The following is a 23523-nucleotide window of genomic DNA, read 5'->3' as shown; positions in this document are numbered from 1 at the left end:
TATATTTCTCCTCCAGCATGAATAATTATCCACCTGCTCCCTTTTGAAATGGGGTTCAAAACACCATCCATATCATCACTTTGCCATGTGCGTCCAACAGTGTGCGAAGAATGAATGTATGACTCGTCCAAATATATGATTGGTTTTTCTTCGCCAAGTTCGTTTTTCTAATTTTTTTGAGGTATGTTGCTCTCCAAGAATTTATGTCGTTGCGTTCAACGAGTACTTTTCTGTTCGATTGAGTTTTCTTATATCGAAAGCCATTTTTTCCTCAATATTTTTCTGAGCGTTTCTCGGCTTCTTTAGAAGTACACCAGGTACACAAAGTAACACCTGTAAAAAAAAATAGTTTTTTGATAGCTGTGAAATATTGTGGAAAACGTGTTAGCTTATTGCCAATATTATATAAATATTTTTTTATAATAATTTTATGGCCTGGTAACGAGACCTTTAAGCCATTTGCTAATATTACTTTGTCTAAATAGATTATAGAAGAAATAATATTATAAACAAGGCCATGCGTTTTGTAATAATATTTAATCTACGAAATAATGTTTTAGAAAATTATTTATGATAATAATAAAAATTGGTAACACTGCTCTGTCAAAATTCTGAATTATTGTTTATTTGTGTTTAGGTACAAGGTAGTTTAAATAAGGCGGTTTTCTAAATATTTAAAATACGCTTAAGGGGGAAACACTGAAATGGACGACAATGATCTAATGATTGAAAAATGGATTCAACAGCATGATAATTCTGTAATACCACTTCCTGAAATCGAATTTGAGCCCCATCTTTTAATTTCTAAGGTATCTTATTTACTACTGTGTATTCGTATTTCGATGTTATATATATATTAAAATTATTTGAATGTTTACAGGTAAGAAAACATTACATGGAGCATGTCATAAAATTACTTGCTTTAAACTATGAAAACCACCAAAAATTGCTGAATAAGAATATCTACCTCCCGAGTGCAATTTGGCGGTGTGCTAAAATAATTGAGACAACAGCAGCTCAAAGTTCAATGGTGATCAATTTGTACAGAAGAAACATTGTCACTATGGTATGTTCTTCTGTCTTTCTATACTGATATAAATCTAGTATAATATTCTTGACCTTTTTTTTATCATTTCATCAGAATCATTGAAGTAGTGTATTTTAATAATCCATATATACAGCAAATCACCTTAAAATATTATTACATTTCTTTTTTGAATATAAGTCCCGCTGTGTAAGATGCATACAGGCTTAATGTACAAAATATTATTCTCTTTTAATTAAAAGCAGGTCTTCATTTAAGAGCTTACAAAGCATTTCTTATTTATTCAACAAATACTTTATACTTATAATAATTATATATAATATTTCATAGATAAATCAGGTTAAAGCTGATACAAAGAAAGGGAAACTGAACAAAAAATTATTTGAATGCCTAAAGAAACCACCTGAAAATGAAAAGAAGTCACAAACATCACTAACAATGGGTAAAGATTGTTCTTGTGTATGCACTTGTTATCAAAGAAAAAAGATTAGAAGAGATTCACCACCATTTGATGAGAATGAAACTTTAATTTTAAAACATAAAAATTTTGAAGGTATAACACAAGTCAAGGCTACTCAAGTTGATAATTGTTGTCAAATCTCAAACACAGATAAAACAAATGAAAATTTAATATTAACTCAAGAATCACATGATGCAGATGAAGTAATGCAACAAATGGAAAAACTGTTTGAAGGAGCGACAAATGATGATGATATATTTGATGGAATATTTTCCAATGCTTATGATATTGCATTTTCTGAGGATATAAAAAAGTTAAATAATGATATTCAAAATAAAACAAACCAAAATAATTCTATAATAGAACATCATGCAGATCAAATTAGTTCTTTAGATAAAAGGCTAACTTCTCTATCCCAAGTATTATCAAATAATACAGAGTCAGAAACACATAACACTAAAATTGAAGCAACAAAAAATAGTAAGCTGTCTAAAAAATGGATTTGTGAAGAATATTTTCTGAAAGTTAAACTTAATGAACTACTAGACCAACTTAGAGACTGTAATAGAGCAAAGCTATTAAGGGTAATGATTTAATGTTAAAGAGTGCTTTACAATAGATAAGCTTAGAAAAATGTATATCCCTTATTTTTGATGATTATTTACGTTTCTTCTAAACTAAATATTGATTCTATGAGACATTAGATTTGAATTAAACATAATATATACTTAGATTATAAAAATAGTAATGTCAAACTGTATCAGAACCTAAATTTACGAGGATTCATGTTAAGTCTTTTTGCAGATAAAAGATTTGTTAACAGATTTATTTGGTGATGACAGTGATGATGAAGGTGTTATGTCACCCCTTGAGGAAACACCAGAATTCATTACTAGTTGTAAGGAGCGGATTGCTCCATGGGTTGTGAAACTTCTCACTCCATATTATATCAAAGGAAGGATTAGAGGGAAAGCCCTATTTAAGTCTCTTGCTAAACATCTAATTAGGTTGATATATCAATGCAGTAAATATCCTGGTATGTGTTGCACATATCTTATAAATATTAATGTACCTACTTTTTGTCACTAATTTCACTTTAAAAGCATGGGCACCTATATATTGTTTCAGAGGAATATGAAGTACAAGACTTTATACAAGATTTCTTGAAGAATCATAAAATGATAAGATGTGAAGCTGACTTCAAACAATTTAGAATAGATAACATTTAAATGGAATTTTAAGAACTGTTTCTAAATTCTCTAAATACATTTTCATAAATTTCATAGGTTTGGTGCAATAAATATTAATATGAATAAATAACACTTGTTAATGAATTTCTTTTATTTAAAACTTAACCTTTTTTGATTTTTTTTCCTCAAATTCACTTAACTTTCGTTTATTTGTTGAAAACCAGGATGTTAGAGTTTTCTGTGAAGATTTTGCTTTTTCTCGATTTATAATTTTATTACAATCAGCAGATTTATTTTTAGAATTATTAACCATGTTGGAAACTGGATGCCACTCTAGTATGTTCATAGATTTTAAGTACTCCAAAGCCATGTCTGCATTTACATTATCAATGTCGAGCCAAGCCTTAAACAAATTTAAATGTCTATACTTAAAAGATACTCAATAACATTTTGATTTAATTGACATATAATAATGATTAATTAAAGAAAATACCAATGTCTTACATTTATTTGATCTTCATTATTTAAAATGGCTGGCATTCTATGATGTAGCCAACGGAGTGTTTCATTAGATTCCATTGTGATTACTGAATAAGAATATATGACCACATTTTCATCTCTCCAGACATGATATAGACCAGCTATGTACATAAGTTTAATTCCTGTCCATCCTTCATTTTCATTGAAGTTGTTTGACCAAGTTGTTTGGTCAGTCACCTGCAATGTAAGTAATGTATGTGGTAATGTTTATGTCTATATATTATAATTATTATAGTTTGGCATATATACTGTAGGTGAATAAATAAATAATGTAATATCAAATTTCAACTAAGTAAAACCTTATTTACTGGGATTTTTGCTTATGTGCTCATCCATATATTTAACGATTATGTTTATAGAAAAATACAAATTGCATCCTTAATTTTTAATTACATAGTTCGTTCAGAGTTCTTGAATCAGAATTTGAAAATCACAAGTAGTCCTGTCCAACATGCAGAATCCATTCTAAACCTACTGTCATGTAAATTTAGTCCAAAGGAATAGCAGAATGTATATACATTCATATGACAATATTCAGTTAAGGAAGTTATACCCAAAATTTTACATGAGTGACTTCTTAAGAATTTAATTGTCCAGGAACAAAATTACTATTACAAAGTTTAGTTTTCACCTTTAAATTTGGATGTTGTTTCATATATATATAGTATGGTTGTTTATTTTTTGTCTTCTCAGAAGTTTGCCATTCATAAAATCCTTCTACTACAATTATACATCTACCACCACCACGGAATATTGGATTATATAGTGATGAACTTTTTATATTCTCTATGCGGCAATTATTTGTGCTTAAATTGTGTTTTTTGTAGTCACCCTGTTGAAATTTAAATATCAACCATAAAATCATTTTCGTTTATATAATTAATTCAAATCAGCCATGAATAGTTCTTGAGATAACCTTATGCCATGGTGGTATTATTCCCCACATCATAGGTTTAATGATTCTACTTGTTTGGGCAGCATTCTTAAATTTACTCGCCGAAATTAAAATGGGAGTAACATCTGTCGGTGCTATATTGTAAGATGGTGTATACTCTTTGCCATTGTTATATTCATTAAGATAATCGGGTTTAATAAATCTATTCAACTTCTTTTCCAAGAAGCTGCAAGCACAACAAACTTGATCTCTGTGGAGTGATCTGAAATATGTATTACAATTTAAAGTAATTACATTTAATGTGGTTGTTAATACCGTTAGTAACAATATTTTTTTTTTATTATAATCAAAACCTCCACTTACAGACCGGTACGTCCACACATCGTTATTTCTGTAAATGTTTAATTAAAATTTTATATATACGTGATGTCTTCATATTATATTAAACTGGTTAGAGTACGTTAAAAGTTTTCATTCCAACTCACAAATACTTTGTACTTCTTTATTATGATTTAACTAGTAGGTAGTTCGTGTGGGTTAACCCGGAATCGGAAAAGCCAGACCTCGAAATTCGGACTGGTGGCAGTGATGCAAACTTCTACAGAATGTTCCTCCTATACTAGGACCACCTAACGTAAATCTCTAAATATAACAATTAAAAACCTCTAAAGTTTTTGTTGTACTCTCTGTCTGAGAAGTAATTTCAAATATGTATTCAAATACAAGTACATAGTATAATAGCTGTTATTTCGATCTTGGAAATTTATAGCTTGATATTTCAGTTAAAGCCACGCCACGTAGTGACCTAGCATATTTGGTTTAATTTGTAGGTCGGGTTTGAGGTTTAATATAAGGTCGAGGTTGGTTCAAGAAAAACAAAGTATTAAATGAAGTATACCCTAAAAATTCCCCTAAATAAATTTACCCCTTAAAATTCCCTGGTTATCTTGATTCCCCCTACATTTGGGGAGAAATCCCCCCAAGTTGGCATCATTGGGTAACTGCAATGAAAACATACTAACGGATACTAATTAAGGATTCTATATTTAAAGAACATAAACAGAAGCTCATTTAATGTATATTAAATTAATGTATATTTAATGATTTGGAAGTCGAATCTTTACTTCTACACTATTTTTCTGCATATGACCTAGCACTGTTGGGTTCTCAAATTAAGTAATTGTTTGCTAGCATTCGACGCTTTGAATGAAGCAAGCCGTTCAAGGTTTCGTTGGTTTCTCACTAATTACTGCGATGATCTTCAAGTTCAATACCTTTTTTTCCATAAATTTCAACTGACAAACGATTTCTGCTTTGATTAAATCTTATTAAGCATAATAAAAGTTTGCGGTGATTTAAGACCCATATCTTTATTGTATTTTTTTCTTTTTCTTCTAATGTTTTGAAACTATTAATATTCACACGATTAAAAACGACTATTTATTGCTTCGGATAATCAACTAACATAAGTGTAGTGTAAAGCTACCGGCACGTACAGACACCGGCAAACATCTTGAACAAATTTCCATGCCTGCGCAGAAGCGATTTTTAGCTACAGGTGACGGTGACATTATTAGGTGACGTTTCTGTCCCGCGCTGCGCAAACTTCTCCCCACTCCCTTGTTTAATGCTAAAGAAGTTTGCCGGTATCTGTACCTGAGCGTGTTAATCTCCATTCTGAGGCCCCGTATTCTAGAACGTCAATCCAACCTAAATCTAGTTTGAATAGCTTTTAAACCATTATTTGTATGTAATTTTTGACATATTTGACATCGCTCAAGACGAGATTATGACTAAGACACGAATTAAATGAACATGTGATCGTATTTTTGTACTGTGACTGTAAACCTTTGGGCAATTAATACTTGCTCATAGGGTGACTGGGTTCAACCGGTACGTCTACAAGCCATACATCAATTAAATGCCTAAGGAATACAAGGCCGATCACCAAGTTGCCTAAAATATATCCCTTAAAAAATATAAATGTGAAATGATTCGTAGTCAACTTCAGCGACAAATGAATCGAGATCCATATGGATGCCAAAGTATGCTGTGTTCACTCGAGATATACTCAAGCCTAAGATTATAAAATTTTGTAAAATTACATAGAATTTGACTAAGCAAGCAATTGGTTGCATGTTCCTTTGGTGGTCAAACCCATTGGTTAAAAAATACAACTATACTTTTTTAACTTAAATTGACTACATTACATATTTTTTTAAAGTTTACCTCGCCCTCCCCATCATATTCACAGGACACTAACAGCTGCAGCTCCAACTCATTTTACCTACGAAAAGTTAACAAAATATTGGGACATATCTACAATTACGGGTAGTGGGGTTGCGACGCTAATAATCATCATCATCTCATCTAAAGTTTATAAATCTGAGAGACACAAGTGAAGTCGACATTTTTGGACATTATCCGAAACAAGAATATTGTATTACAATTTATGGGGCTTCATGTTGTGCATGGGCTTCTGTTTTAGGTGCCATGTGTGCGACGATGGCTAACATTTATATGTGATGACTAACATATACATATGTAACTTAAATTAAGTAAGGTTACGTAACTCGTGATAAGAATTAAAAATTTCGACAAGTGATATCACATAGATTTTCGTCCAACATTATACTTACCTTTACCTGTTACTTATATAAAAGAAAAAAATTCAACTAAGTAGTTCGATAAATTTCGATACTACACTTTATATTTTCAATTTCTATAAAATAAAATATATATTTATTTATTTATACCCAAATGTACACCCAAGACCAAATTCTAACTAAAAATAACATAAAACTTTTGACCATGGACAGTTCGAGCCGAACGCCCAGAAAAAAGGTTGTTTCCGGCAGCGGTAATAATTGTCCGGAATGTATCTCATGATCTCTCCAAGCAAGTGTGCGCTTTCCGTCTCGTTTTTAATTACGCTTAAACCAAATTTGATTATTGAATGTACCCTAAAACCCCCATAAAAAACTTAGTAGGCTTGAGGTAAGGAAAAAAATTGTACCTTCTTTTATACAAATTTCCAAGGAACTTTTTCTGTACCCTTTAAATCATATCTCTATAATACCTTTCATATGTCGCAGCTGGTTTCAAGAATTGGCCTTACTAATGATGAATATAGCACCCTAGTGGCAGTGTCCGACAGACCAACTGAATTTCGCAGGACAAACCTCAATCTCCTAAATGCAGCATTCGTAATTGTCCGAACGTGCTCCACAAATGAAAGATCGGGAACAAACAAAACACCCAAGTCGCAGACTTTGCCTACGCGGCTAATAACTACAGATCCTATTCTATAGTCGCAGAGTATTTTATTTGGAGAGGCACTAAAGGTCATCACTTCACATTTGCCATAGTTAAACTGGAGGTTATTTAATTCACTCCAATGCAGCAGTTTATCCAAATCATGTTGCATACACAGACAGTCATTGCTAGTTTTAACTACTTTAAAAACCTTGACGTCGTCGGCAAATAATAAGATGTTGGAAGATTTAATTACGCTTGATAGGTCGGTCGATCTATGTGGATGAAAGACGTGCTGGCAAGGAGTCATGCGGGGAATGCATTTCGGCAACATTAACGAATGTAAGGACATTTCAAACACCTTCGCCAGCGTACACAGAATCTCGATAGGCCTGTAGTTTTCGACTTTGCTTCCACAATTAACTTTAGGAACTGGGGTCACGCGGGATGTCTTCCATAACGTTGGGTAGGCCCCTGAATATAAAATAAAATTGAAAATATGCGATTTTTTACCTATGTAATATTAAATAGTCTGCCAGTCCTTTAATTATATAAGCCGGAATCATATCTGGACCCGGAGGTGTTTTAGATTTTAGTTTATTTATAAATAATTTCTTTTTCGAAACTTTTGATATCAAAATGATTAGCGTATGCATTTGGGTTACGATTGGCAGTTATTAGATTTAGTTGCGGGCGGTCTGCCAGAAATACTAAAAGTGACTAGCAAATGCCTCTGCCGCGTCACAACCATAATATTCAACATCATTCAACATAAGGAATTGCAGACTCTTTGGCTTTTGGGTTTCTAAGGGAATTAATATGTTGCCAAAATTGCGTATGTTTACTAACTAAATTTAATGATATGGATAATGGATATGTAGATAGTTAATGTTAGCTTTGCCAATGTCGTTCTTAATGATTGACCTAAGACGTTTAAACTCTAAACACGGTTTATTATATATTAAGAAACTTCCACTGCCAGTGGAGGTGGAGCTGCGCTTTAGTTCTGAATTTAGCAATGATTTCATTACTAAAATATACAGGGTTAATTTTCGAACTTTTCTAGGAAAAAAAGTGATCAAAAGAACTATATAGAATGCTAATAAAATGTTCCACCGCTTCATCAACATCATCAATAGCAAGTAATTCTCTCCAGTCTACGTCTGATAGAATGTAACATAACGAAAAAAAAAATCCCTTAATAAAGTTCCATACTGTTATGTTGGTAATATTCGATGGTTCAAGGGTTTGCGCAGGTTGGTAGAAATTGTAATTAAGAGTTACTTTCAAGAGAAGATGACCGTCAATTCGGGACAACTCATCACCTGATTCTACCGCTACCACATTTACTCTGCTGTAACTCGACTCTTCACCGGTAAGGACTGCATCTAATATCCTCCCGTTCTTATTCAATATTTTATTGAACTGAATTAAGCCCAATTCAGCAAGGAAACAATTCATTATACAACTTTCACTACAGCTATAAAAATTTAATCTCCTAACATAAAAATCTTTTTACTATTACTTAGTACCTTAACAATATGACTTACATTATCAAACCAGTTTATATACAATTTTTCAGAAGTGGAAGCTGGTTACTAGACAACACAAATGTATACATACTGGCCCATAAAATTAAACCTAGCCCAAATATCTTCAACGTCGCTGCTTTCGTATTCTGGGAAATGCGTCAAATGTAAGGGTGCTTTTGACAAAAGCATAACACCCCCTCCAGGACGCCCACGGTCTCTGCGTATAACAGACCAGTTACCATCAATAACTTAAGCGTCACATACAGAACTATCCAGATTTCTGTCTGTTATAGCGACCAATTGGACATCGATAAACGTTATAAGGTTTGTTCTGAATGTTAGTAATTTCATTTTAAGGCTTTTGATTTTTCATTCTTATTATATAATGTATTAATTACGGGAGTCCTATTTTTCTTTTGGTTTACCACGAAAATTTGTTTTCCAAGGCTTGACGCCTATTTTATCTGCCCAGCTCTCTTCCGCCATAACTAGGTTGCCAAACTTGGCAGGAACTCCAATTTTAAATGATGCGTAGTTTCTACGGGCGTTAAGAGCTTCGACAGAGATGTCTTTGCTGGTACAGATGTTTTCAAGGTGCTCAGGAATCTGTTCAATGTTTGTCCCATGTTTTAAATAAAACAAATGGTAATAACTCATTTTTTTCTGAAGCCTCGAGACTTGTTAATCCCGGCCGTGCTTACCTCGCACAAGATATGGAGTGCTTAATCGTGTACGATTCAACGGTAGTTTTACCTCCGTGCAGCTTACATGATTACAGGTTTTATTTATGTATGCATTATGCATACATAAAAGTTGGGCTGAAAAGTTCAAAAGGTAAGATAGCAAAAAAATTGTTATTATAGAATTTCATTAGATTCTTCAATATAATGAAGGCACCCAATGTAGTCTTTTTCCGTTGCTATTTGTCGAGCGAGCATTTTCTTGAGGTTTGACAACAGGAAAAAGTAGCTGGGGGCCGAATCTGGACAATACGGTGGATGCGGAAGAAATTCAAAGCCCAATTCTAACTTAAACAACTTAAGGTTCTACAAAATATATTAATTTAAATCCTCTTACTCCCAATAACACAATTAATGATGACACTATAATACACTACTTGCATTAATACACAAATGCATTTTAGTTAAAAAAATTAAACAACCAAATACATAAAAGCTAAACTAAAATTAAAACCGAATACGGTCGCAAAAACACAAATGATTTTGGAGCGAGTCTCGCTTAAGCTTGCCTCCTGTGATATGGGAAATAGTAGTAGCAGAAATAGCACGAGTCCCGTTTTGAATACGCCTGCGAAGTTTTTTGGTTTACTTTGATGACGGTGGCGTATTATATTTTACTTTTATATTTTTAACATTGTTTTTTTCTCATGTAACATGTATTAAACCTAAATCATGGGATTTTGTCATAGTTTTCATTGATTTGTGACATGGTGCTTTATCTTGATAAAATAGCACTTGCTTCTACTTCAAATGGGGCCGTTTTCCCGCGATTTTGTCCTTCAAACGCTCCAATACCGCTTTGTAATAGTCACCGTTGATAGTTTTTCCCTTTTAAAGATAGTCGTTGAATATTATGGCGCATGGGCCAGCTGACTTTTGCGTCTTTTCACGCTTTTGAGTCGGTTCATCACATGCAGTCCACTTGGCTGTCGATTTTACTCCGGTGTGAATAGATAGATGGAGTTTGATGCATTGTCACATATCGTCGCAAATATTTGGATTTATTAAGCTTCAAGCTTCAAAAACTGCTCAAAATCATCAATTATTTGTTGTTGGTTTTGGTCGATTGTGAGGTCCCACGGCACCCACTTTGAACATTTCGCATATCCAAAGAATCATCTATGAAATGTCCAACACATTCCTTTGATATCCTTAGAGTCTAAGCTATCATAATCAACACCACTTTTCGGTGGTGGCACTAAAAGCCTCTTAAAGGGACGCGCGTGCATCGTCCCCGGTGCTCATTTCGCCTCGTTTAAACTGAGCAAATCATTTCACAACAGTTGATTTTCCTAGTGCTGAGTCCGAATAATGTTTATCAAGCCAAGTTTTGGCTTCAATAGTGTCTTAGTTGCTTCCTAAAGTGTAGTGGCCTTATATGCACTCCATTACTATAAAAATACGTAAAGATTTTGTATTTGCGAAGTGACAATTTAACAGCTTCGCATTATCCAGTCTCTAGATTCTAGGGGCCCTAAGGCCGCATGTGTCTAGTTAAAATATGTAATGGAGCCTATGTTACACTGGCAAATTTGGTGAAAGGAACTCAGGGGGACTTACTAAAGAAAAGCGCCGTTTGTATTATAATGGTCCATTTAATTCATAGATAATAAAATCACAATGCATTACTTATAGTTATTATTTTACACATATCAATGGAGTATTACATATTTTAGTAAAATAAATTATCTTTCTGTTTCTTTAATTCAAAGGAATTACATATTCTGCTTACTTTATGTGTTATGGTTATAATTTGGCTGGCATTAAGGATTTTTATACATAGGAGACCTGTTTCAATATTTTTTCGCATACTTTTAGGCGGGTACCGAGTAATTATTATGAATATTTCTGAGTAGGTTATAGTCTTAATAGGTTACTTAATAAAGTCCAGTTCGTATATAAGGTAGATATATAAAGTGTAAGTGTATGGAATGATAATTTTACTAAGTACCTATTTTTCATTCTTAAAACTCGGAATGATGATGAAGTATGGCAATTTTCTTTCTATGAAGAGATTAAAAGTGCGGTTTTATTTAATATAATTTTGTACTAATATACTTTAGTTGCAAAATACAATTAGGGGCACCAAACATTAAATATAATTAAAATTGTGATTCCACAGGTAACTAACAACACATAAATTATTATTTGAGATTACTACATCAAAATATCATTGCATCATATTTACAATTTTCTTAAATATAATAATGTGATATTTGGCTTCCATTCCGTTGCTTTTTAAAGAGCGCACCCGATTCCAGTACATATTTTAAAGATTTTCACATGTAGACGGTGAGGGTCTTGAAAATGGGGCAAATGAAATGTCATTCTTCATAAAGCGAACGGCGTCTTAAATAACTACAAAATTTAAAATAGTTTGTGATGTTCACGTTATTTATTATATCGTAAATCTATTTACAATCAGACTTTTTACAATAAAATATCATAAAAGATCAACATATATTAATATTAAAATTCCAAGATTCCAGAAGAGTGCATTTTAATTGATTGATTACATTTTATTTGTTATAATACTATATTTTCCTGAACACAGGCAGGTACGGTGAATAATGTTTCAAACTTTTATATATATATAATATTATGACTAGCGATATGTTACGATAACTTTATGGTAAAATATCTTTAACTGAGATTACATCCATCATAGGTAATTTGTGATGTTAAAGTAATATATCTTTACGCTATATTTACATTTTGCACCAAAGGGGAGTAATTTAAAACTAAGTGTCAAATACGCAGTCAGGATTTTTGGTAGGTCCCATTTGGGGATTAAGATAAAACTTGAATTATTAGAGGTAGGTAAATATTCTAACCTAATCGAGATACTTCGACAAAAATATTATGCATTTAATTTATTGCAATTTTTAGATTAACCATAATAGAAATGGGTAACGCTGCGTAATTGCCCTCGGCCAACTCGATCGAATAGCGCGCAATACAATTTGTCACTTTGACAATTTACTTTCATAGTAAATATAGAACTTTCTCATCTTAGATATTTTATTATAATTTATTATATTTAACTACATTTTAACATGAATATAAGAAAACTCGTAAAGAAACATCAATCAGCGGGAGTTAGCGCAAACCATGTCACTTAATTACCCATTTCTTTAGTAAAGTACTATCAATTATAAACTTTCCCTATAATTTAACGTTTTCGACGATGTTACAACAGAGCTGGCAATACCAAAGGGTGAATAGAGTATTGACGTTTGATATATACATTATAATATCAACAAACAACAGACAAAATTAGCCCTAAATCAAGGCTTAACTTAAGTTGATGCCAATATGGACCAAACTTAAGTGGAATGCTTGGATCATACATTAGACTCGGGTCCTTCTGTATTATGCTTGAATGAGGCTCGAATACGAGCTAAGTATAGAGCACAAATATGGCCGTAGCATTTGTTGTACCATTCGGGTGTCCTGCCCCTGGAATTAAAAAATAATGTTAATATTGGGGATAAAATAAAATATAAATTCAACATTTCTGCTTTACACTGTTTATAAATAAAACAATTTAATGATCAGAAGAGTCTATACGGAAAGAGAACTGGCGTAGCGATTATACAAAGTATTATAATTATTTTCGCAAAAATACGGTTTAGTATCAGGATGATTAGCGAACTATCATGACGTAACAGTGTTGTCAACATTACAAAAAAGTTAATTTAACTCTTATGTAAGCTCAAATCCTACGGTGCATTTTTTTCCGCACAGACTATATATATAGATATGTTACCAACTATTATTAAAACAGTGTTATTATTTATTGGTAAATTAGTTTAAAATAAAGTCTGTAACTGCTGTAGAGTACTTGGGAATAAAAATGTTAAAACTACAAGGAGTACTTACATAGTATCAACCCTAGCCAAATGCACAAGACGACTTCGCCCCTTGCCTGCGGGTTGGGCTAAGTACCTCGAGGCCAAGACGACTCCCCTAGACCCTTCGGTGGGAGCAGCCCCGTGCGCCACAGAGGTCTCTGCCACGGCGCACCATCCGCCGCCGCCGCCGCCTTGCTGCCACGATCTGAACGAAATTATGAATTTATTGATACAAATGATATATGGATGTATATATTAATGTTGTTTTTAATCTAGGTATAAATAGTTTTTTTTAATTCCGTATATTCCATCAACCCATACATTTCTATTATTTTTTATAAAACAAAATACTAAATAATACTTTAAAGGTTTTTTTTAAGTTTATTAATTATTATCATTTAATATTTATACATATTTCAATTAATATTTTTTTGTTAACAAGCAACATTAGATACTTTTAATTTTATAATTTTGTTTGAGCATTGTTGCCTTAATGAAAATTACCTCAAAACACAATAGTCCCTCGGTGGTAAATTGAAGGTGGAAGCAGTGATGAACTGAAAAATCTCTGCAGTGGGCCCTAACTTCTCAGCGACTCTCCACTTGATCAGTGAATCATCCCAAATATGCCGCTCACGGAGTATTCTATAAATAGGAATTAAAAGTGGACGTCTTATATATTACGAAATTGCTATAAATAATGTTTTCGATACACTTTTGATCCTAGCATGAAGGTGTATATGCGTTACGATAAGGAATTCTTTACTTTGAACTATAAATGTTTCAGCTATATTCACTTTCCCGTATATATTCTAGTGCTTTTTTAAATTATTTATTTGCCCCACGGGTTACTCGGTCGTAGCGTGATTATATTGCTTTACTCAATAAATTCAACACAGTAGTCCCAAGATTAACAAATAAAACTGTAGAAAAAGTCAAAGAAAATAAAATATTTACTTAACCGATTTAGATGTAACTTCGATTGTTCCCTCCGTTGGACAATAGTGATTGCAATTTATTATGAATAAATGTTTTAGCTTACCTCTGCATAACCTCCTGAGGCGGCGCTTCAACATCAGTAGTGGCCCTCCAGAGTCTCAGCGGATGTCCATCACCCACTTTTTTGCAGCACAGCTCCACGTGCGATGCAGCCCCCGATACAGACATCCAACCGCGCGTTCTGTTAAATATGTTAATATCGATATCAATTATTGTAATCCTGATAATTTCGATAGGTTCGTCAAGTATTAACTTTTTAATACCAAAGAGGTGGAATCGATTATATATAATTTGATATATGATCATGTTTTCAATTACTTTAACGTCAATCAAGGGCTTTTCCTTACAATGTTATTATTCTATTAGACCAAATTCAATAAGTTTATGCGTACTTTAAGATTTTCAATCTATTACACCTCCACACGATGTCTATATGAAACTATTGGAAAACAAACTCAAATTTGTTTAGCGTTTTATAATTTCAAATTCATTTAATCCGCTGCTTAACTTAATTTACTCATATCTTTTACTATTATAATAAAGTAGAATAATACTTTACTGTCTGTAATTAAAGAAATAGAGGGAGAAGGTTAGAGGACAAAATTATTGATTGCATATAAAGTTATTATAGATTTATTCAACATTTATTTTGTTCTAAAAACACTTTCCTGAAAAATTAGCTACATTATAGTGACGATTATTGTTATAGGTAAGTCTAAACATTTACACGTCCATACATTATTTAAGATGTGTTCGCAAAAAATCCTATACTAGGTGCATTTCAACTAGTTTCTCTTTACACCAAACATCGAGCCTAAACAGTGTTCACATGACATCTACAAATGAATATGATGGAATCTGTTCTTTACGATCATAATAATTTATAATGAGTCTAACATTGTTTTTTTTAACACAAAAATCTCATCTATTGGTTTGAAATTGCTAATTTTATTTATCACAATTTTATAATATACTTTTAAACTATTACGATTTGCGAAATAAAATTGTCATAATTAACAGGTATTCGATAAGTGTAAAGTATAACGGCTTTCAGAAAATATATTTTACGGGTACTTTAACTAACAAAGTGTTTTAATTGAAGATAGGAGAAATAAAAAAAGGAATATATATTGATAGTAGAATGCGTAAAAGAGTAAAGAACAGATTGAAATGAAGATGCAAGATCGATCAACAACCGACTAACATCGAAGTCTCACCTCTTCCCAGACTTCCCACTGACTCTAAAAAAGCACGAAATTAGTTATTACAGGAACTCACTACAAAGGCCAATTGAATAAGTCCTATGATAGAAACACAGTAACGTTCAAATTAATTTATAATTGATAAAATTAAAGAAATTAAACACTTTCTGAATACTCAAAAATGGCAAAGAGGCAAAAATATTATGCACGCAAAAGGCAGAATACTCAACAGTACTAGAATTATGTTTATAATATATTTCACCACGGACTCTTAGATTAAGAGTACAACTGCTTCATCTAAAAGCGGGCTTTAGTTTTTTTAACATGTTTTAAAGCGAATCTATATTAATTCAGTCAACAGCTCTGTCTAGTGAAACATAATTTTTAAATTTAAATTATCATTGTACTCAAATATTCGAAAATGAGTACAATTTTTAATTTCGTAAATAATTAAAATATTAGTCGATATACGACCACGATGTTAGTAAATAAATAACTAGTTAACCAAATTATTATCGGTATGATACGAAAAATTGTTAGCTATGGTTAATAACTTTGTTGAGAATAAGGGATTAACATACTTTTCTTTGGCTTCTTTTAATAGCGCCTTAATACAGGCTTGCTGGAAACCTTTCCAGTCTTGATTGAAATCTGCACCTAACTCCTCTAAGGCGACCTGAAAAAATATTCAAGATATATTGAAGCAAGTCAAATAAAATTACGAACACTATATATATAATATAAAGTTCGTCAAAGACTCGTATTGAATTCATATTTCGAGTCACTATCTCATCTTAAACATGGCCAAATTTGTCAAACTTCCCATTCTAAAAGGTTTGACAGCTGTAAATACACATCAGAAACTCGTGACCATGCAGGTTCTGAAAAGTTTGAAACAATGTAGTAGACATTACAAATCATTTTACTAGTTAGAACCTTTGAAACCTCTCTTAACTGTATCTAAATCTATACTGATTAGATTCCAAGATTTAAAAAATTGTATTAAGAATATACATACTGGTACGCTTTCCTCAAAGTAGTTGAACTTGCACCTAGCAAGCATATCAGCAGGTGCTAGGAACAGTTGCTGATGCTTCTGTATAAGAAGCAGCAGACAGGCGTGAGCTGCTCTGCTCTCGCTAATCTGGCGTTGATCTGCTACACTCTCTATGATCGTCCTTTAAAAAAAAACTAGTAGCTATAGAACAGTTCCGTGTTCCAAAAGCAAGACCTCGTGACTCGCTTTTGGGTTATCTATGAGGCATCATCATACATTCACAATAGTTAAAAAAAATTAAGATTACGAAATTTATTTTTAAATAAGAATGATATCATGTCTTATTTTGATACTACCCTCATACTTTAAAAACAAAAAATACACACAATTAATAAAATTTTCTTTTCATGAAATATCGTAAACAATCTCTTAATAAGTAGTTATTTAGTTACAAAGATTGGTTTAGTAAATCTTTAACAAAAATCGATCATCTATATTAACTCTGTCTGTTGGCTGCCAGAAAAGGATTCTTTCTAATATGTCTCACCTATTCGAGTTGCCTTCTTTGGTGCTGCCAGTGTGAGGAATAGTATGATGTAGCCGTAAAAGAGTTGGCGCGAAACACACAGCTAGATTTGATGCTGTCATTTGGTTAACTGCGGAATGTTCTGCCACCTTTAAAAAAAACACATTAATTATATTTATAGGTTAAAGTTTACAGTAGCACTGAACGGAATGTCCATTCAGTGTTATTGTAAACTGTAAAGAGATAACAGTAATTTCGACGTTTTGTGTATATTTCATAAATGGAGTTGATCTAGTAACGTCAAAATTCCTATAATTTGAAATTACATGTGTAGTTAAGTTTGTTTTATGTAGAACCTAAACTTGATTTTTAATGACATTTTTATTTATAGAAAGATTTTAAAATACCTCAGCCAAAAATATAAGTAATGATTGTAGCGCTTCGAGGTGTTCCTCGGGTAACAAAAGCAACGCGCATTGTACTGCGTCAGGCCTTAACGGTTCTGGAACATCTGTAAAAGCAGGTCAAACGCATATAAAGAATTTTAATTATATCGTCAAATTAAAAATAAATTACTTAAGATTGTTTAGGGAATTGGTTTTTTTAATACGATAGCTAGTATGTTTTAGGAAGTTTAAATTATTATGACGTAATACATTATTGACGGAACAAATAACAAGGTTAAGCTTGAGAGATTAGTTTTTGTGAATTAGGCGAGGATTTTAACCTCAAGTATTGTCGTCCTGAAAATATCTGCGTAGAACGAAAGACGAATAATATGACATTATGATTCTACTGTTTTTTAAATCGTTCATTGATTTAATTAAGCTACTAATAAGAAACATAAACTCACGTTGAAATATAGCGATAAAAGTTTCACTCAATTTATTCGTTAATAGAGCGTCAGGCAACTCTCTGAAGTACTGTTTGACCATATCTGCCACGTCATGCGCTTGCGCACCTTCGAAGTTTAGGCTGGAATGTGTTGGGTCTGTGGTGTTCATGTTCTCTATGGCAAATGCCGCGTTAGCTGAACCGGCGGTTTCTACCATCGTTCTGAGTTTCGCTATCCGAGACTTCACTCCCGCCTTCCGGAATATACCCATCTGAAAACATGGAAATTTAGTAAACCTATTCATAAATATTTTGACATATTTATGTACTTTTAAATTGATGAAGATAAAAAAATAAATCGTTGTTTAAGGTATTAAGTTCGCTTCAGAATAAGATACAAAAGATTTTTGTACGTAACAATAGTGGTAATTTTTTACAGATTTGTTTTTAGAGTATGAGTACGAGTAGTATTTTTATATTTTTGTAACTAGCCTTTTTTATAAATCTCATCTAAACTGGATATTTTTATACATTAAATTCCTTAATTTTATTACACTATAACAACTTTCAACACTATGGCAGCATTTCTCATAAAATTTTTTCTCGATTTGGTTAGTAAGGCGGCGGTGTGAAATACCTAGTAAGGTCGAATTTACTTTTAATTTACACATAATTCAGTAGTGCAAAACGTATGACTATCGCTAAAATTTACCACCAACCTTACACATTTTTCCACAGATAAGCGTAAATTTAAAATTGAGAGAGTACTGTCCAGTATCACTTTATTTAGTACAAATGTGTGTATTTAATTTTAAATAAGATGTGGATTTATGTTTAGTTTTTATAAAAAAGTTTGGAAATTTAATATATGCATTTCTCATATAGTAAAAATTGAATTTACCTGATCCATGGCATTATGTTTTAACCAATTGAGGGCACACTGAATCGGCTTTGGTAGACAATGCCCGGTCCTCTGCAGTGACACGGTAAGAGGGACTCCGAATACTGTTTTGTCTGAAATTATACAGAATTCATAAGAAATAAATAATTGTTTATTATAAAATAGAAGCTAATCCTTTTTATGTCCCAAACGTAAGCCACCGTTAAAAGTTGGAATATTCATTGAAATAAGAAGCAAAAAACACTTCTATTTTTGAAATAAGTATCATCTGTGAATTTTATTTCTAAACTTTGTCAATATAGTAACCACAGAGATATTTACATAATAACTTCGTTTTCCAGTTTTCATGCATAGTCGTATGGAATATTGAATTTGAAAATTAAATATATTTTATATTTATGTATGCAACTGGTAACAAATAGGGCTTTCATAAAATGTACCTTTGTAGTCCGGTGTCTTAATCTTCCTAATTAGCTTGGGTAGTTCCCAATTCCACCCGGACTTGTGGGATGGACAGTACCGTTCCATACAAGCTGTCAGACGTAGTAAAGCGAGTTTCCGTAAAATGTGCAACTGGCCGCAGGATAGAGATGACATTGGTCTCGATACTGAAAATTTTATAGTTGAAGATTATCCATAATTTTATTGGATTTCAAAATTATACTCTTACTAGTTTTGCTGTAAAACACTAAGGTAGTAACGGATACATGGCTTGGTTGTACATGATAGTGAGAATAGTACAGAGGATGTAACTATAAACTTTTCTGGTTTCAGGCGGAGAAGGTAGCTCCAGTTATCTACCTATAGTGTTTGCCTAAAATTATCAACGAAACCGAACGCAACACCTACAACTAAATCCTTTTCTTAAATGATTTCAATCAAACCTTTTTGGTAACCTCTAAGACCGCGGTTGGTACAGATTTCATTCTTAAGTAATATTAAAACTGTGAAATGTTGATAATTTGGATACACTTTCCGCGAACTTCTTAATGAGGTACAAAGAATAACGGATGTCTAAGTATCGGAAAAAAGTCTATTAAACACTCTTAAAATATTTATCCGTGATCAAGCCACAAGATCATATTGATTCTGAAACGTGGTCATTAAATCAAATTCTTCATATCAATCTTTGACTATAGCTATTAGCGAAAAGGTATTAACGATAGCCTTATCGCTTTAATCATTACTTACAATAGGCCTCGGGGTTTTTCTGATTTGGTGCCGGCTGCAACGTGTTGTTCGCTTTCGGTCCACCGTTGAGCGTATTCGTTCTAAATGAATACCACCTTTGAATATTATTTCTGAAAAAAAAAAGATTGTTATTATATACATGTATTATAGTATGTATTAATTTTATAGATGTTTTGGTAGATATGCAAGAAAGGCAATGTCCGTTTGGTTTATTTTTTGTGCCATGTTGTAAAGATCCGGAGAAACGTTGCAGGGTGGTCACTCCTTAGCGGACAAGAAATCACGAACTGAATCGGATCACACAAGTTTTCAGAGCAAAAATCCAGACGTATCCAGAGGTGGAAAATCAGATTGTGGAGTTGTAATGCATTTGACTCAAATTTGTTTATTGTCTTCGTTAGTTATTAGTTATTTTAATGAAATATTTAAATATAAAAGTTCGATAGCTGTAGAAAAGGTAAATGTAAAAATCTCTTGGAGAATAATTTCATATTTTACTAAATAATCTACTGATTGAACAAAACAAAAATATTACATAACAATGTCTGATGAATATAACCAATTCATTTTAAAAGTATTATTACTTATTATAGTCAGCTTAATTATTTTTAACTTATTTTTATCAGCTTAAGTGGTTTAATTATTTTTTAAATTTCCTTTACTTCGATTTTATCTATTTAGATACCCACTTATATAATATTAATATATAACTACACTCTCTTACATTTCGTATGAAATAGTAAGAGTAAATATGTTTCTAAGATATAATAAAACTTAACTGCAAATGTAACTTACTTTTTAGATTTCATGTCGATGCTGTCATCGTCATCATCCTGGTCGCCATCCTGTGACCTGGATCCAGCTGAGTTGGGGCTGCTGTCCATCTCTGAACTTCTTGATGCAGACTTGTCCCTTTTCAAACTTCTATCGCGAAATCTGTATGTGGAAAAACTGTTAAATTTAGTTAGACAAAATATTAAATAAAAATATACATAAATGCCTCATACGTATAGTTTGTATTTATATAATTTAAGGGAAAATTTATTTTTATCTTTGAATATAAAGTAGAGTGTAAAAACAATAATGTAGAGTGTAAAAGAAAGCGATGATTTGTATATTTTGTTACTAATATTGATGAGACTTAGTTGTGAGATAAACATGTATTTGTACGTTATAGATGATTTTTGGGAAACAAGTTCAGTAACTAAAATTTGTCTTCATTTCTTAACAAAATATATTTCTAATTCTTTATTATTAATATAAAAAAAAAACATTTGAATTAGGGCAAATTCCTAGTTTCTCTCATTCAAAGAGGTAGAAATCGTGCCACAATATAAAATAGACTTCACGGTACAATTTGAGTTCGTTGCTCCAGAAACAGAAAAACGCACATTAGTTGCGCAGTCGCACATTAACATACGAATACACCATTGTCCAATGTCCATTACACGCAGTAATTGTGTCTGTTTGGGACAATTAGTTGTAGGCTAATCGTTTCCTTTCAAATGGTTTTAGGAATTTATTTTATAATAAAACTGGTTCTATTCGTCTGGTTTATTGTAATTTTTTTGGCGAAAATAATTTAGATTTTTTAAAAATAATCGTCTTATATCGTTCCGTACTAGTTTGAAAAAAACTGCATTTAACTCGCCCGCATTGCCCATTTTCATCCTTTGTATTCATTTCTTAAATTTTTTGTGTTATTTTGGTTCAAATAAAGTGTTATTATTATTATTATCTTAACATATTACACAAGGACGTGTGAAGTTTATAATGACGTTTATGTTTATGTGAAGTTTAACGTGAAAACGCTTTTCGTAGCAAATTTTTACAAACTTTGAAACCATCCTTTGAGGATTTAATTGAAACTCAAAACTTTACGAAAAGTGAACAATGCTAAGTACCCAAGTGGCTTCAAACACTTAGTATTTGTATGGTTTGTTTAAACTCGAAACTTTCCACAAACTCATCAAAAATTAACCGCTTGCTATTGTTAGCTAACGGTGTCGAAGTTGGCTACTTTGTAAAAAGGTAATGAGAAAGCCTTATTGTACGTTGGGAGTAATACCTTTATAATTACTAAAAGTCTAAGCAATATTTGTAGGGATATCGGTTTTTCTGATTAAGAAATATGTAAAATCTACTAAAAGTACCGTAAATTTTGATGAAATCACATCATTATACATTATGACGGGAAATGGTGGACTTAATTATTAATCGATGTGTATTCTAAGACATTTTTAGGAATACCAAATAAATATAGGTAATAGAAGCCAATGACGGATTGTAATCTTGCTTACTTTTGGCCATCTTTTCCCAAATTCAGCGAACTTGTTCTGATCGCTTGTCGCCGATGTGGTGTGTGTCCTGGTGACTTTTGGACTTCCCGCAGAATTTCTGGATCCGGCTTCAGGTCCATCGGTGATGATGGTTCTACGTATACCTGAAGTTTATAATTAGGGTGTCAATTGCCGTACAGTTTGATCAGTCAAAATTACGTTCTAAACTTTACATTGTTGTATCCAGACACTTACCTCTGTCGTATGATGCGTAATTTGATCCTTATAATAATTATGCCTCCAGCTTGCCGGTTGACATTCAGAATCACTCAGGGCACTCGAATCTTCACCCTTCAACCCTCTGTGGAATATCCTTTTTGCTTTACCTAATTTTGACTTAGAACTTTTATTGCTAGATCCCATACTGCCGTCTGATGCGTAACTTGAGCTGTCGTCTCCAAACGGTGTATGTAAAATAAAGGATTGTTCAAGAGGAGCTATTGGCGAAGGTGGCATGATCGTCATAGGAGAAGGGGGTTGGGTTCTTATTGCTGGTGCATGTAACGGGGAACTATGGAAGTCAGGGAATGGAAAGGCTGACGGAGTCGTCGGTGTCATATCTATATAGTTTAGTTCTGGATATTTGTCTTGAGCATCTAAAAAATGCGGTGACGATACGATAACTTCTGTCCTATTCTGGCGTTTTCTTCTTCTTGTCTTAAGAGATTCGACTCGTCGAAGTAAGGCTTTAGCCCCGTCCCGCAACCTTTCTGAACCCGTCCGCCGGAATCTTGTGCCCGTATCATCCTCATCTTCTTTATCGCTTGGTAACTGAATATGTGTCTGACCAGGAACTGTTAATCTGAAAAAACATATAAATTTTGAGGAACATTAAAAAATAGAGTTGATTAAAAAGTTTCAATGGGACATAGGACTAGTGTGACTGTTTTATTAAATTTATATTATTTTAATGTAATTTTCTTTAAGCAAATAGACAATCTTTCTGACATAGAGATGGAACTACCTAAAAGTTGCACTCAAGACAAGAAGAGTCATCAGATTTCATTAGAGACTTAATACGAG

General features: G+C 32.5%; 3 protein-coding genes across 9 annotated transcripts in view; 1 reads left to right on the top strand and 2 right to left on the bottom strand.

Moving 5' to 3' along the window:
• Positions 1–122: 122 nt before the first annotated feature.
• Positions 123–2765, top strand: LOC123707424. 2 transcript variants are annotated; one of them, XM_045657459.1, is made up of 6 exons: positions 123–181; positions 638–809; positions 881–1066; positions 1376–2089; positions 2310–2541; positions 2634–2765. In XM_045657459.1, exons 2-6 carry the CDS (start codon positions 705–707, stop codon positions 2732–2734), a joined length of 1338 nt encoding a protein of 445 aa, XP_045513415.1. In that variant the 5' UTR covers positions 123–181; positions 638–704; the 3' UTR covers positions 2735–2765. The 2 variants fall into 2 exon arrangements, with proteins under 2 accessions (XP_045513415.1, XP_045513424.1); XM_045657468.1 differs by lacking the exon at positions 881–1066.
• A 35-nt stretch (positions 2766–2800) lies between these two features.
• Positions 2801–4930, bottom strand: LOC123707441 (abasic site processing protein HMCES). Its single transcript, XM_045657492.1, has 5 exons — positions 4494–4930; positions 4152–4392; positions 3867–4067; positions 3200–3412; positions 2801–3098 (listed from the first exon to the last, which is right to left on the bottom strand). The coding sequence occupies exons 1-5, from the start codon at positions 4511–4513 to the stop codon at positions 2850–2852; spliced, it is 924 nt and encodes a 307-aa protein (XP_045513448.1). The 5' UTR covers positions 4514–4930; the 3' UTR covers positions 2801–2849.
• A 6371-nt stretch (positions 4931–11301) lies between these two features.
• LOC123711131 (rho GTPase-activating protein 7) overlaps positions 11302–23523 on the bottom strand; it is a 181854-nt gene continuing 169632 nt past the window's right edge. For 4 of the 6 annotated variants that reach the window (XM_045663570.1, XM_045663552.1, XM_045663578.1 and 1 more), the window contains 15 exons: positions 22696–23302; positions 22462–22604; positions 20957–21112; positions 20162–20271; positions 19411–19578; positions 18971–19083; positions 18089–18341; positions 17643–17746; positions 17257–17384; positions 16731–16890; positions 16294–16388; positions 14554–14691; positions 14016–14156; positions 13540–13716; positions 11302–13116 (listed from right to left, as the gene is read on the bottom strand). In XM_045663570.1, coding sequence (XP_045519526.1) covers positions 13002–13116; positions 13540–13716; positions 14016–14156; positions 14554–14691; positions 16294–16388; positions 16731–16890; positions 17257–17384; positions 17643–17746; positions 18089–18341; positions 18971–19083; positions 19411–19578; positions 20162–20271; positions 20957–21112; positions 22462–22604; positions 22696–23302 — 2608 coding nt within the window. In that variant the 3' untranslated portion in view covers positions 11302–13001. The remainder of the gene's footprint in view (positions 13117–13539; positions 13717–14015; positions 14157–14553; positions 14692–16293; positions 16389–16730; positions 16891–17256; positions 17385–17642; positions 17747–18088; positions 18342–18970; positions 19084–19410; positions 19579–20161; positions 20272–20956; positions 21113–22461; positions 22605–22695; positions 23303–23523) is intronic. The other 2 variants (XM_045663562.1, XM_045663587.1) reach the window with 1 other exon arrangement.

The sequence above is a fragment of the Pieris brassicae genome, chromosome 1 (assembly GCF_905147105.1).
Source record: "Pieris brassicae chromosome 1, ilPieBrab1.1, whole genome shotgun sequence".
In the NCBI taxonomy this organism is placed as follows: domain Eukaryota; kingdom Metazoa; phylum Arthropoda; class Insecta; order Lepidoptera; family Pieridae; genus Pieris; species Pieris brassicae.
This window is presented reverse-complemented; position numbering and strand designations above follow the sequence as displayed.